The sequence below is a fragment of the Balearica regulorum genome, chromosome 8 (assembly GCF_011004875.1).
Source record: "Balearica regulorum gibbericeps isolate bBalReg1 chromosome 8, bBalReg1.pri, whole genome shotgun sequence".
In the NCBI taxonomy this organism is placed as follows: domain Eukaryota; kingdom Metazoa; phylum Chordata; class Aves; order Gruiformes; family Gruidae; genus Balearica; species Balearica regulorum.
The window spans coordinates 3433229-3448915 of record NC_046191.1 but is presented as its reverse complement, the minus strand read 5'-3'; the positions used below and the strand labels follow the sequence as shown (position 1 = coordinate 3448915).

At 39.6% G+C, this 15687-nt stretch overlaps 1 protein-coding gene across 7 annotated transcripts in view; it reads right to left on the bottom strand.

The window, feature by feature from the left end:
* The window catches only part of DOCK7 (dedicator of cytokinesis 7), a 108517-nt gene that overhangs the window by 69887 nt on the left and 22943 nt on the right, over positions 1-15687 (bottom strand). For all 7 annotated transcript variants that reach the window (XM_075759202.1, XM_075759203.1, XM_075759198.1 and 4 more), the window contains exons 3-12: positions 14585-14760; positions 14327-14395; positions 11548-11677; positions 11229-11441; positions 10721-10806; positions 8640-8706; positions 7255-7404; positions 5220-5300; positions 2831-2996; positions 2018-2160 (exon numbers count right to left, since the gene is read on the bottom strand). In XM_075759202.1, the coding sequence (XP_075615317.1) occupies positions 2018-2160; positions 2831-2996; positions 5220-5300; positions 7255-7404; positions 8640-8706; positions 10721-10806; positions 11229-11441; positions 11548-11677; positions 14327-14395; positions 14585-14760 (1281 nt within the window). The remainder of the gene's footprint in view (positions 1-2017; positions 2161-2830; positions 2997-5219; positions 5301-7254; positions 7405-8639; positions 8707-10720; positions 10807-11228; positions 11442-11547; positions 11678-14326; positions 14396-14584; positions 14761-15687) is intronic.

The following is a 15687-nucleotide window of genomic DNA, read 5'->3' as shown; positions in this document are numbered from 1 at the left end:
TCATTTCTCCATCCTTTTTCCTTCCTTTTTTCCTTATTAATCATCATGACAGCTGCAGGAACTTCTCATTGAAAACCTTTTCTCTCCCCATCAATATTATCTTTTTCAAAACTGAGAATGGCTGTTAAAAGATTTCCCCAAAATATCCAATTTTTAGCAAGTATAATAGTTTGAAAAAGTATCCGTCACTCAGGTAGTGATCCTCATGCCTTCTCCTCTGACTTTTCTTTCATATGGGTCTAAAAGAGTCTTACTTTTCAGGAGAAATGTTAAGAAATGGTGGGAAGTGCAAGAAGTCTGGCGTCAGTCGTCTTATGCCACATTCTAGTAGCTCAGAATTTCATTAGAAAACATGACTCCGCCACCCTCTAACTATCCAAAAGCAGAAGATATCTGATAATAAAGGTAATAAAATCACACTATGAAAAAAAGAAGCAAATGGAAGGAGAAAAACACTGGGTAGTATTCAATTAATTGTACTCAATGGGAGAAAAGGAAGGGAAGATAAACGGTACAGAAGAATTAGAAACTTAAAATCTTAAATCAATATTCAGCAATTTTTAAAGGATAAATTAATAAAACAAGCTGTTTCAAAGTTGTCAAGTGAAAAAAACCTCGACAAATATATGCTTTTGTAAAACATTACTAATTTAGTGAACTGGTGTATATCACAAAGAGGGCTGCAGAACACGGTCAGTGGAATGGCTGCATTAGCAGTGCTGTAATATGTTTTTTTTCTTACTTTCTACATCTTGGGTGAATACATTACAGAACTGGATTTCATTAACACCCCAAGCAGAAGAAACTCCCTGCGGTGTTCTGTGTCACTGAGACCATGGAGATCCCATTCCCAGAGCCCAATTACAGTGAGACTGAGTTTCATGAAAGCACGGAGCACCAGAGGCACGAGTCACCCTCCACTTCTATGGTTGCACCATGATAACTTCATGCCCATGATGACATTTCTCTTTATTTACCATACTATATTTAAAAGCAGACTTTGGAAGGCTACCCACAGTGAAAATGGCACGCAACCAAAACAATCAGGGAGGGGAAAAAAAAAAAAAAAAAGAGCTTAACCAACTTCCAATACATAGTCCCTGAATTTTTCTATTTCCGATAATCGAGAAATCAGTCCAAAAGATAACTGGTTGATCACTATTAAATCCCTTTTTATACACAAAGGTGACATTCAAATAACAATTTTCCAGAACCAGATGTGGCATTAAGCAAATCTTAGCAAAAATTAATGGACTGAAACCATTTTCTAAGCTTAACTAAAAATTTATTCCATTTAATCATGTTTTCTACTGCTTCTCAGGAAAATCCCAGGCTAAGAAGAGCTGCCACTCAGTAAAGCAGCACCAGAAGTGAAATGCTTTGTTTTCCCAGGCATCCCTGGATGTGTCCAGGGAACTGATGCCAACCTCAAATCTCACTGATGAACCTGGTTCTGAGCCTGCTTATGTTTCAGCGGGATTCTCTATCACCCAATAAAACCAAAGGAGTCAACTGACCATCATGATAAAGGCTATGCAACTCATATCTGGAATACTTTTTGGCACCTACTAACCCAAAGAAGTTATCCTCAGTTTTGATGAACTTGCTTCCACGAGCATTTTTCTAAATATGTTCACCAGTGATTTTTCCAATGCACATTAGAAAAATCTGGAGCAAAATAAACTGATAATCTTCTGGGGAGACCCAGTTCTATTAGTTAGAGTAGTTAGGTCACTATGCCATAATGGCACTTTATCATTCAAGTCAAAACCAGCTAATAATTTCAAATTCCATAATGTAATTCTTCACAGTAAACTTAGTGAAAGAATCCACCAAGCGACTGCAGAATTAAGCACCTGATATAATAAACCCACTGCATGCTGTTCAGCGATATCCTGTGATCAGGGAACAGATATTCCATGCATTGAAAGCATCACAAATTAATCATTCAGGTCTAAACTGATCAAATCAGTCTGTCCAAGAAGCAACTCCGTAATTAGATAGCTTCATACAATACCTGTTTAAAGAAGTTTGTCACTGTCAGAGTAGCTGGTCTAAAACTGGTCAAATTGCAAGCCTCATCCCCACTTGTGGTTCTCTCTAATGATCGCCTCCCGACAATACTGGAATTCCGTCTCTCCGACCACGATCCTTTACGTTCTTCAAAAAATAAAAAATAAAAAGGGGAAGGAAGTTTTTTTTTAAAAAGAAGAAAAACAAATGTCCAAGAACCTACTTTTGTTCCAACCAGGATTTTCTACACAAGAAGATAGCTGCTGCTTTTGGAAATTATGCAGTAAGTGTGATAGAAGAGGTGGTTATGCTAAGACAATCACACTCCTGAGGCATCAGGAGGCTATGAAGCACAGCTGACTACTTCTGCTCCTCTCACAGCAACCTCACCCCAGTGCCTTACTGCTATTATAAAAGTCTTTATCATGTGAAGATTTATGTATTTCTCTTGCTCTGAAAGATGATAAAGTTGGCAGTTTTGGGGATGCTGAAGAGCAGTTTCAGATGAGCTGTGTGGTTCACAAAGATTAATCCACTCCTTTGGAAAATGTTCATCAGCCTGTAACACTCTCTCAGTCTTAGAAGCCTGGTTTTAAATAATATAACAGATGGTTTGCTTGTAAAATCCTTGAAAGATAAATCCATTGGTTACCCTGGACTTTTTTGGTTTACTTCAACTATGACCCAAGACTATCAGAAGGCGTAGGGCAGGGGGAAGAAAGCGATACAAGGACCAATGGCAGCTACGGGGTCTGAATCAAGACTTGGGTAAACTGGATTTGTCCACATTCCCTCGTGTAGATGCCAGATACTGTACCTCCCGTGCCAACTTCTACTTCGGTGGAATCTCTTTCCAAACTTCCAGCGCTGCTCACAATGTTCATTAAATGAATGGCTGTCCAGGCAAAAGGCATTCGATACTTGCCTAGTCTTTGGCAAAACTGCTCTGCCTGGCATTTCAGTTTTTCCAACTTTTCCTTATTCTGTGAAGAAAATATTCAATCCAAGAGATTAAAAGGGGAGGAATAGGAACAAAGGCTCATTTAGCAAAATCAGTAAGTAACAAGGGTATCTTTTCTAACTTGCAGTGATTTTGTGCTTCAACAGCACCTTCTAGAGGAGGATCACTCAGTGCTTGGCAATCAGACTTCTGCTTCACAAACTGCTGTCAGGCCAAGGGTACCAGACACAGGACAGCCTGAGGGTCAGAGCAGCTGGCTTCATGCTCTTAAACCTCCTGAAAAGCCTGTCAAATCCCAGTGAGCTCGTCTGCCCCACTGCCCTTTCAAGAAAAAGCTGAATTTTACTCTGTGAAGTTTGAAACGGTCTTGCTTAATGTGATTTTATGCAGCAGGTGCTCAGATCATCCAGAGTTGCATGGGAAACTGAAAACATTATCGTACTCATTTTATTGAGGGAAAAAAAGGAATAAGACAGGACTTTTCCATAATTCTGCATATTAAAGAGCAATTTTTTGCTTTAGAAAGGTTGTCACCTACTAAGAAGTCCCCAGACAGGGTGCTGGATAACAACAGAGAGCTCCGTTGTTCACACTCTTCTAGTTCAGGACATGCTTATGCACCTTGCTGGGAAGGAGACCTTGAAAAATTGCCTTTTCACCTAAATTCCCAAGCGCCCTGCAAATCCAATTCCAAATTTCACTCAGGCACATGTCAACTTACTGATCACAGGAAATGAAGTTTTTTACTTTTGTTATCTATATACCTAAGGTGAAAAATATCAATTTTTCATATTGCAGTGCAGTGATAGAAAGACAGAGACAGACAAAAAATGTGAACTTCAGCTAACTAGAACTTGAGGAAGGTAAAACTTTGTTAGAGTTTGATCAAAACTAACAAATTAACATCCCAGCTCCTTTGAAAAAAGCACAATGGAAAGCCTCTTAATCATAGGAAGGGTTGGCATCTCTCAGGATTTTTTCCTTCCTTCAGTCCTCACTATTACCTTTTAACGTTCACTGGCTCAACCCAATTGTACATTAAATTAGGAACCATTTCTGAGGCTCAAAAGCATTGTTTCACATTCTATGTATACAAGGTTTCCTTTTCAAGCTCTCTTGTAAAGAGACACCTTAAACTGGAGTTGTAAAATAACATACTTAAGCTCAAGTAACAATAAAATCAGCAATTTGCTATTCTATAGCCACGTTGTGTTGGAGAAAAACAAATAGCAGCCTGTGGGGGAAAAAACTGAGGAAAGGTCATAGTCCGGGTGCCACCGAATTCTGCAGGTGCTACCAGCATTCCTGTTTGTTCCTCAACCACCAAACCTGCAATTCCCACCCAGACTCCGATAAACTTCAACGAGCAACAAGCTGCCAACTGCAGGCAATACGGCATTCTTCTCTGCGGGGAAACCTCTGCTTTCAGTCCTGAGCAAAGGGCTTCTACAGCAAGGAGACAGGCTGCATGTAAACACGTGTGGGAAAGAGGAAGAATTGGTCAAACTGGAGCAGGTCCAGGGCATCCACTGCACGTTAGAGGACAATGCCCAAGCTGCTGAAGGCAGGAATTCAAGGGACATTGTTAACGGAAAAAACAAATGCTAAAGTATAATGTTTTATATCTACCCTTACTGTATGTAAAAAAGGATGGCTTTATCCTCCTGTTGAGTGTGGCCCTTCTTTAGAGTATTAGGAAAAAGAAAAATCAGGAGAAAATAGCAGAAAAAAAGCAGCAGAAATGCACTGCAATTCAAAACCAGGCCCGATGGACAATCTCCTGTTAACATATTTCATCCACTTTATAACCCTTCCAGAGGAAGGCAGAGGTACTGTGATGGGGTTAAGCTGCAGAAGCAATGGAAAAGTTGAAATTTTACTGGAAATTCACATGAAAGGCTGCCTGCACTTGACCCAGCTATAAGCACGCAGCAGATCCTTTGGGACAGGGAATCACAGATGACTGAGCTTGATGGTAACCACACATCTCCCCTGTCAGCTACAAAAAATGATGACCTTTAACTACTCTCCCCCAATAAGGCATCAAGATTCAAGGGTCTTTGACTCTTCTTTGGCCTTTAGAATTTAACTAGATTCTTAATTAAAAATGGATCCTTTTAACAACAGGAACAGTATCAATGGCTGTTAAGTCCAAGGTAAAAGAAAATAATGTTTAATTTGTTAATAACAAAATGCCTTAAAGTGCCTGTAGCCAAATTTAATTAAAACATCAAAAAATTCTTACCTTTGCTGCATCTGATTCTTTAAAAATCATATAAGGCTCTGCACACTCCCCAATATCTCCCTGCTGCAATACTTTTTCCAGCTGAGAAGGGAAAATGAACCATTATAAGGACATGTATCCAGCAAGGATTGTTAAATTAAACAAACACAAGGAAGCAAAAAACATTCATTCAGAAGAGATAAAGCTTGATTTCCCTTTGTGAGTCAGGGAACAAGCACTGCACTCAACTTGTTAGAGCCATTAAGTTCCCAGATCTCCACCTATAACTGAATCACGCATGTAAAATATAGGTTCAAAGGGAACATATACCACTTCACTTTGATTTGATCTGTCCTAGAGCCACTTTCAGCTCACTTTTAAGGTCTTAAAAACAGCTTCTGCTGTCTTCAGCATCATCATTTTCAGAATTCTGTTCTTATTTCTGTTCTCCATATTAAGGACCTATTGCAGCAGCACAAGAAGGTGACTCAGATACACTCAGCTAAAACAAGCACTATTTTAAATCTGTGTTTTCAAATCAAATAACGAAATAATCAATCAAACAATTAAAATTAGCAAAAGACTAGATGTTTGCTTCTGAAGTCTCCAAGTCAGTCAATGCCTCTTGAACGCAAAACTGCTTAATACTCAGCTTCTAATAGAAATACCTCCCCTATCACATGCACAAAGACTGTTTCTTTCAGAAGCACCCCAGCCCTCCCTCCCATGCCTGCTACTGTGCACACGCTGTTACTAGATTAGAATATCTTTAAACTTCTCCCATGCTTATGAAGTGCCATTCATACTTGTCTATTAGTAGAACTCCAAAAGGCTACCACAGTATAAAAACAAAGCTACTTTCCACCGAATCTTGCAGTTCCTAGTGAGTTTATGCTGGCAATACCAGCTGTCTGAGAAGTGGTTTCCCAGTGAGTAAGACCCATGTGAAAATTCACCCGATAAGGCACGTTATACATCTGTCTTATTTATCCCTGACTCTATCCTTTTCATCATCAAAAAATCACTTCAGCCACCAGCTCCTCTTGGATCACTGGTTTTACAAGCACTAATGTGCAGTCACAAGCTCTTTTGGACAGATCCACATCTCATAAATACGGGGTTCTCTTTTCCCTCTTATCCTGTAAAAATCAGAAGAGTGAATACGTGTGCACAGGCAGAACGTGATTTTTAGCAGGAATTCAGAGAATCATACCAGAAATTGGAGATCAGAATATGCTCCAATGCTACTGAAAGCCTTATTCTCACCTGGGACTGTTCTGTCATATCACAAAGCCTTAATTCAATTTCAAAAGCTTACTCCTCATGTCAGAAGCAGTTCAGGAAGAACTTGCACAAAACACAGCCCTTAGCTAGCAGGCAATGTAACCGCTGCCTGTGAACTGAGAGCACGTATCAAACTCCTCTTTTTATAACAGGATGATTTTTATGGACAGACCAGCCAAAAAACCCGATTCAAATGCCAATCTGAACTAGTAACATTTGTCTGCTCATTGAGTCAAATGAAAGAAGAGAAAATAACTTTTATCTTTGTATACTTTATTCCAGGAGTGACCAATGTGGCATTTTATTTCAGTTATGGATCTCACTCGCTTAGCAATTTCAATTCTTAAAGACGTTTGAAAATCTGGCTTAAAGGCATCATTTTTGAAATGAGATTCAGATCAATATATATTTTTAAATCACTCACTTATCTATCATCTTAAGGAGTCAGCACATTGTTTCATATAAAAACCAAGGTCAAGCCCCAGAAAGCAGCTCTGTATCAAGCAAACCTTTGTTCTTTTTTCAGTTTTACAATAATACAACAATGCATATCTCCACTAAACTATTTCTGTTCCCAAGGAACTTAACATACTAAATGAGAATATCTGAAATGAAACAGAATTCTGTGGTGCTACCGTTTAGGCTTTTGAGAACAGAATTCTGCTCTCCAAGTGTAACTAAGAAGTCAACTGCTAGGCCAGACTTGTTTGTATTTTATTTTAAACAGAAAACAAGAGACAGTAATAATTCAAATTTCTCTGCCATTTCTTACCTTTATTACCAGAAAGACATCTTGAGAGGGATAAGTGATAGAAAAGATGGCAGATCTGGCCAGCGTGGATATAGCAGCAGGGGGGACATGTGGACGAAGCATTCCCTTCATTTGTTCAGAGTTTAAATCAAAGTAGAAATTTTCTGAAATCTAAGGAAGAAGTTAGGTAGCTTCAAGCATTAGTTATTTTTATTTTAGGTAAACTCTTCATAAACACAACAGACAATTTCAAAAAAACAAGTAAAAAAAAGGACCAACAGCACCTCCTTTCAAACCACGTATAAAAAGAAAAAAAAGGCCCTTTCATTAAGAAATCAAGGCAGGCCAGTGGGAAAGGAGAAAGGAAATGGAGCAAACAATACATACTACCTATAACATTTGCTCCAGCTCCTGTAAGGTATGTAGCTCCATCACAGGACTAGGAATTACTATCTGAACTGAAAAAAATCAAAGTATCGAAATAGAAAATGATCTTGAAGATCATTCACAGAAAAAGAAAAACCAATGCATCTTGAATGACAGACAGTGAGCTTTCTACGCTGAAACACCAAATCCTTGACTGTATCAAGGTTTCGAAGCTAAAATGAATGTAAGCTGGTTATCAACACCAGAGGTCACTAAAGAACTTACTACGTTTGAGGAAAAAAAAAATGGAGTAATGAGATGATAAAATTGGCTTATGAAATGTGATTTAAATATTAAACAAAGTTCACATAATATTCCACATACTCTCATCTACATAACTTAAAGCTCAATGCATTAAATTCAAGTCTTAAAGAGATAAATGTCAAAATGCATATTTTTAACATTTTTCTCTCTACTACTGCTAATATCTTGAATTAGGAAAACTAAGAGACTCTTCAAATTTTAAATATAGAACATAAATAGAGGAATATATGTATTTTGCATTTCCTATAACTTAGCTCTTGAAAATACTGCTCATTTTTGTTTTGATTTTAGCAATTTTAGCATGTATGACTTTCTTGTGCATTATTAAAATGTTACTTGGACACATACCATGCTGAATGATGAAAAAGAGATTAAGGAAGTCATAAAAACTTAATCTAAATAAAAGGTTTCAGTTACTTAAGTTCTCTCTGGGGAAGAGACTTTTGAAAGCCAAGATTGGACAATATATATATTCTGATTTCAGGCACTCACATATTCGATAATATTTTTAGAAAAGTGGTTATACTTCAACTGTTTTACTGAGCAGAAGAAGAGCACACAAGATGGTTCATGAAATGCCTTCATCATTCTTCCAACCACTAGTATGTCACTGTCTTCATAAAGGTTTGTTTCCAGAATTAATTCCTCCCTTTTTTTATATACAGGTTTGTAATGCTTCAATGGAAATCTCATCACTCAAGTAATTAAAAACCTACCTTTTTCTTTTCTTTAACATCATACAAAGCCAAGCTTGCAAAAATGGGCTCAATTTCTATTTCAAATCTTGAAAGAAAGAAACACATAAAATCAGTTGAATTGCATTTTGTAAGAAAGAATAACCTACCCTCTCCCCAAACCCTTCCTGGGTGATGGCTGAGATGCCAGGACCAGCTGAGCCAACCTAAGGGCTTGCTCCTGCTGGAAAGGGATTTTGTTCCCCATTTCTCCCTGACTCCTCTCCTCTCCTGTCCTGCCTCCTCTGCATCGCCTCTGCTCGCCTCCACCAAAACGCGCATTGGTGCTCCCTGGACCTTCTAAAAGCCTTTTCAACTCATTGACCCAACAGAAAGGTTGGGATTAGGGTCACAAGACATAAAGCATACTTCTATAAATGCTTTTATCTCCTTCAAGTGTCGTTTGAAAGCTAAGTAAAGCAACCTAACAGCTTCCTTAAAGGGAGAGGAATTATTGGGATAGCTGGACCACTCAGGTCTTCTGATTACCTTGAGAAGCTGCCCTGTGTGCTAATTTACTATGCTGACCTGTTGATACGGCTAAATGGCCAACCGCTCCTCTCAGCATTACTGACCAGAAAGCTCCTTCCTCTGCAGAGTCAGCAAAAAAACTAACCTACCAAATAGACCTAAACTTATTGTTAAATCACCTGGGAAGTTACAGAAATTTTAAAAAAATAAAAAAATAAAAAAAACCCCCAACATTCAAAACTTGTCCCTACACCAAAGCGAGCAGGGGCTGAAACTCCATTCTCCTGTCCGCACAGCCTCGCCACGAAATGACTGCCCAATCCACGGCGGGACACCCCCACGCACCCGGTCCTTGCACAGAGCTCTCACCTTTTCAGCCTGGAACTCTTTCTGCCAACTGGGAGAACAATATACAGGAGTGCATCATCAAACGGGTATTTTCTCTAGCTTTGCAACAAAGGTGAGATTCACCTGAAAATGACCCTGCTTAGGTCATCTTAGCCTTCTCCCTGGAGAAGACACTACCTACTTCTTTTTGTGCCACTAAGATAGCACGATCTTGGATGCTCCCTATTAAAACTGTAAGTACAGTTTCAGAGATTACTGTGGTACACAAACAAGCACATACCTGGGCAGATTTGCTACAAATTTACCATCAGCAAGAGAGATGCTTAAATAGCAGAAATCATTAATTTCCAGCATCTAATTTATTTATGCTAAAGACACCATCCTTGGGAGAGGAAGCTCCACTGCTACTGTATATTATGTTGTTCCAGTTCATAAAAGGCTGCAAAATCAGTTCATCTCTATGGCTATATTAGGTCCTGGAGTACTCTACGAGCAGGAGATATGTCCCACACATATATCTCAGTTATGAGCCGCAATGTAGTCTAACTGGAGCTCTCTAATAAGAAGGGTTGACCTAACTGAGGACACAGAAGATGAATACAGCAGTGTGGAAAATCAGTTTTGTACTTTATTTCTCCAAGGGAATAACAGTAAAATTTTACCTTGTGTTATTAGAGAAGAGTTATAGGCAATGAACCAGCTGCAGGTAACCCTATATTCAGGAGCTCCACTTCATTAAACTTGTTTAACAGGTTTCTATTCCTCCAGTTAATGCTTGCTAAGTATATAAAGTCTTCACTCTTAAAGGGACACAGTCAAGGTTGTTGAGCCTAAACTTCAGCAAATCTTTGGTTGTCTTATGTTTTAAGGCTTAAGCATTTTTAATCTCTTTTTTTTGCCCCTCTTAAATGTCCTTGTTACAGAGCTGAACACCAATGATTGGCCAATTTCAGAGCCCTGAATGAGCAGGGTGAAGCATGCGTGCTAGTAACATGGAACAGGTCACAGCTACGGACTGGCTGAAAAGCAACGCAGAGAAAAGCCTTGAAGATAAAACTGATGCACAGTACTGTGTAACTTAGCCTTTAGAGACTAACCTTTAAGCCCACGACCAACCAAACAATGTTACATCCCTTCAAGGGTAGTAAACAAGGCAGTAGAGTTATTCCAGACGCACATGGATACAAAAGCAGATTTAAATTCTGAATTTCTGTAAAGCAGCTGTCTGTTGGAGCAATACTTACTTAAGGGACAAACACTTCACCAGGAGTCTTTGGCCAAAGTGTTCTTTGGGTACTTCAGGGACACTAAGTCGTTCTATAGGCTCCTCCTGAAATTCATCACAGGAACAGCAGTTTAGAGACACGACACTTGTACAAACCACTAATACCATTATGAAGCAAACATATGTATCACTTTTTTTTTTCTTCCCTAAGACAATAACACCAATTTAATCTGAGGCTTACCAGCATGTTGCATTCATCAGCAGCTATAAATATGCTAAATTAAATCCCTTTAATGTTTCTACATTATTCAGGATTGCATAACCATAAAGGAAAACCAATCTTCAGAAAGTACTATCTATGGCAAGATAGTATTCTAAAAAACACGCAACTCGCAAAATAGCTAAGGTTCTCATGGATATTAAATATAGGTGATCTTAACTCCTTTAAATCCGTGGCAGACTGACAATTTTCAGGTTCCCTATATCCTTCACTTTTTTTAGTCTCACCCACACGTATATAAAAATACCTCATCTGGTGCTGGATGTAGTGCAAAAAGCTCCTTATGCCTACTGGACTTCCTCTGATCTTCATTGTGGTGGTCAATCTCTTCATTTGGGGTTCGGTCCAGTAGGTTTGGGAGAAGGGCGTCTGGGAGGGAGTTCTTCAGATCAAAAATACTGCATGCCCAGCTGCCCCGGGGAGTATCGTCAATCGACATTGAACGCCGCTTAAGGTCATCCTGAGATTCAACAAATTAAAGGCAACTTACAATGGGAAAGGGACTGCACTTTTAAAACGCGACTATAAATTAGGTTTTATGTAGCAAGGTTTTAAAGGTACATTACTTGTTCATCCTGGTAACTGTTGCCATCTGGAGCTTCATCAGACTCAAAGATCTGTTTGGGGAGCCCCTTTTGCCTCTCTTTCTGTTTGTCTAAGGTGTTGGGATTAAATCCAGTTCCCAGCTTGTGATATCTGAAAACAAAGTATTTCAAATGCATTCTTAGCATCCTTTTTGACCCCAAAGCCAGAAGAAGAATTACAGAACAAACCCAGTATGATCAGCACACGTCCTCTCAAAGCATAAACTGCTCTCTGCAAACAGTATTTCCAGTCACCCTCCACTCTAGCTGGGAAATAATCCGACCAGTACTCCAGTACTACAATGAGACTCTGTTCAACTACAAAGCAATCCTGGCTGATGTCAAAAGAAGCAATGTGTGATGGTGATGCCAAGCTTAAAACAGGCCAAGAACACGGGGATGGAAGGCCAGTGGTTCTGCTGGAGCAAGAACTGACTTGGAGCAGACACTATTAATACCTTTAAAACCAAAACACCAACTTCAGGTAGGACTGCACGAAGCGCAGAAGTCCTGAGCACCTCTGGAAAACATATAACTTTCCAACCCCAACTAAAATGAGCATCTTCCTAGAGCATCTTTATAAGCAGAATCGGGTCCTTCAGAGCTTTCCAGGGTGTAAGAGTGCTTGCTAGTAAACAGTCTGTCTACTGTCGCTGACAAAATCAGATCTCTTTGACTAACAAATTTTTGGATGCCAAATGGCACTATGTCTATATTTACACACGCATATGGCCAGAGCCACAGGCTCCTTACAATACACATTCTAAGTCAGTTCCCAAAGTAGTGCTGGGGTCGCATCTAGAATTAATTGTTCTTACCTTGTCCTGTTACTAAAGTTATCAGAAAAGGATGCACAGACATGTGAAAATCATGGAAGTGCTAGCAGTGAATAACAAAAGGGAGGAGAAAAGGGAAGAAAGCGTTTTCCTCACTAGGTTTTATTTCCTGAGAGCTCAACTTTCTGTATAATCCTCACCTGGATGTCTGCATTTCAATCACAGCCCCACCAACAAGCAAAAATTCATTCTAGATCAGACCTGAGTTCCGAGATGCCTGTGATCATTGCTGCCATCAGTTTAGCAAACAGAAAGTACACCATAAGGTTGAAATAAGAATATGCTATTGTTTTTTCAGGCCAGTGAAGAAAGCTTATTTACCTTTTCTAATATTACTAAAGTAATCACTGAATGGATGGATTTGTCTGCTCCCCAAAAACATTTAGGTTACAAAGAACTGTAGACAGAGATTGAAATAAAGAGTATTTCCCCTGAGGTGGGGGAGAGAAAAGGATGGCACATCAGAAGCCATACTATTCTAAAGCTAGAAGAGTTGGATTTTGTGCCCACAGAGCTAGCCAAAGCACTTGTAACCATTCAGTACGACGGATTAAGAGAAACCTGTTACCATCCTCACTTGAAAAACAATTCTGTCCTTCCCAGATAGACTTTCGGGCTCTTCCCCTGCTCCAGCAGTAACCATTCTGTTTTTACCCAGTCCACTGCCATGTTTTTATCCAAGTAAAAACTGCTGTGAATGTTTATGGAAGTGCCTCTCCTCCTCTGAAGGGGCAAGAAAACCTTTGACTGTAGTTCAACAACCACTCAGCACATCTTCAACCCACTTAGGCAACTCTGATGTCTTCAGCTTCATGTCATGTCTTCCTTGACACAGAACTCAACCTGCAGCTGATCTGCACAGGACAGAAAGCTCTTCGGCCTCCAACCGAACCTCCTCAGTGCAGGAATCACAGCCAGGTAAGCCAGATACCAGTGGATGAGAAACCAAGAGGTGTGCTGGCTGCGGGGGTCACATTGTCCAAGCCTACCGTGCCGTCTAGACTCTGCCCACAAAGGCTGGGAGTTAATAAAGCATCTCTCTCTCTCTCAGGTTTCTTTCTGGGTTGGGTGGGGGTTTTTTTTTGGTATGAGATTACAAACCACATTTTTATTAGGTCATCTTAGCACTGCCAAGCATATCTTCAGCATCCCCTGAAGTGGTTCTCAGGACACCATTAAACCAGTGAATTGTAGCAACTGACACAAGGGCAGAGATGTAGCTGTAGTCAAGTCATTTGTAGGTGATGCACATCACATGGATCACTTACTCCTTGACAGTAGCTCTTGAAGTCATCAGACTTTCAATCAACCGAGAGATTGTATGCTCCAAGTAAAGCTACTCAGAAACCTTCCTGCTAATTTGCATAAATTAATCAATGCATGCACATTCTCTAAACTGTTAACTCATTAGGTAAATGTTGTGATAGTCCAAATAGTAACAATTATTTAAATTACGTACTTTCTCAAAGTCTCTTTGGGAACAAATGAACGCTGCAGAGGGCACCTTATCTATTAGGTGGTTGTGCCTGCACATAAATCTTACATCATTGCAAAATTAATGCAACTTCTCTCTAAAAAGAGCTAAAAAAATATGGAACAAAGAAAGAAATAAATGCTGAAAGTAATTTTACTTGTTCGCACTCCCTAATTTCACTACCATTCTAAAGGAGCAACTGTTAACTAAAATGGCCTAGATTTTCAAAAATGCCCCAAGGGCTTTTGACATCTGAGATCTAATTTTCGAAACACAAAGCATCATTTCAGCTAAACACAAAGCATCAGTTCAGCTGAGCTAGGCAACTAAAAGCCAGGGCACATGGAATCAGTAGCCTGGACAACAATTTTTGAGCCTGCTCATACCAGCTAGCCATCCTGCAAAAATTTAAATATGAAATTAAGCTGACAAATACCACAGGGGAACTCACTTTCTGTTCACAATCGCCCAGTCTTCCGTGTAACTTCTTACACAGTCCCTCACATGAGGGTCCATCTCACTGTTAAAAGAATAAAAACAGACACCTTCAAAATCACAGACATGGTAATGACTTCTTAAAAATACACGCTTCCGCTGAGGTTTGTATTTGCTCTTTCAGGCATTTACAGACAAAAATTCCAGGCTTCAGCCTTGCAGATAACTCAACAATTAATTCCCTTGAGCGAGGTGTCACCCCGTCACCTCCTACCTCTCTTCAGGCACAGCCGACACAAGCGTTCGACATTCTCGGGGGGTGTACACAACCTCAATGTCATCGGGAGGAAACTCAAGCAAGTCTCTCAGGGGTCCGGACTCCACTGCAATTGGGTGTGTAATAAGGTAGTCCTCCAACTCAACCGGGTCCACTGCTTCTGTAAGAGGTACCTGGGAAAAGACAAATAATGGAAGGGTCTTAAAACAAGGTGAAAGAAAAAAAGAAAAATCATATGCACGGATTCTACTTCGGTTTTTAAACCAGCTCTTCTGCCTTGTTGAGGAACCTTGATCTAACATCAGACGATAATTAACCCTAGTGGTGTTAACCTTAGCTAATATACATCACAAAGCTATTTTTCATCTCTTATCTGGTGTTTCTCTGGATATTTCTATGATGCATACCATCATCATCTAAATAAATACACATTTTAAAAAGGATTTTCATCTATTTCAAGAAATTCATCAGTTTGCATCAAATGAAAATTTTGCACTTTATTTCCCACGTGTATTACTTTGGATTTGTTTTTGCCATGCTCTGATCACAAAGGGAACCTTCACCCCGATCCAAGATGCGAGAAGCCTTTCACCCTCAGGCACGGCCCCCAGACAGGAATCCAGAGCAGGGGCTGATTTACTCAGGAACTCAGGAAGCCACAGAACTCTAAATATTAACATTATTTTGAATTAAACCACTTCTCTGGGGAACACAAAACACAATGCTCGCCTACCACAGGTACAAGTTTAACCACCTCTTCTCCCTGACGTGTAGGACGTTTAGTGCCACGATGACTCGGCCCGTGCCAGGAAGGGACACTGCTCTAAATAAAATGGATACTTAAAAAGCATCTTTACTGGGCACAAAGCTTGTACTCGAAGCACAAGGAATGACTGAACAAACACACGTGCAGGAAAACAGTAGATTTCACTGGCAGTACTAATTTCACCATGCTGAAAAAAGTGAGGCTTTTTTAGATACATGAAAAAAAGTTGCATAAATTGGACATATGTATATTATATAAATACATATATATATTCTGATGAGATCATTATGCTATGAGGCTGTACATAAACATAGACATTAAGAAAATGAAACAC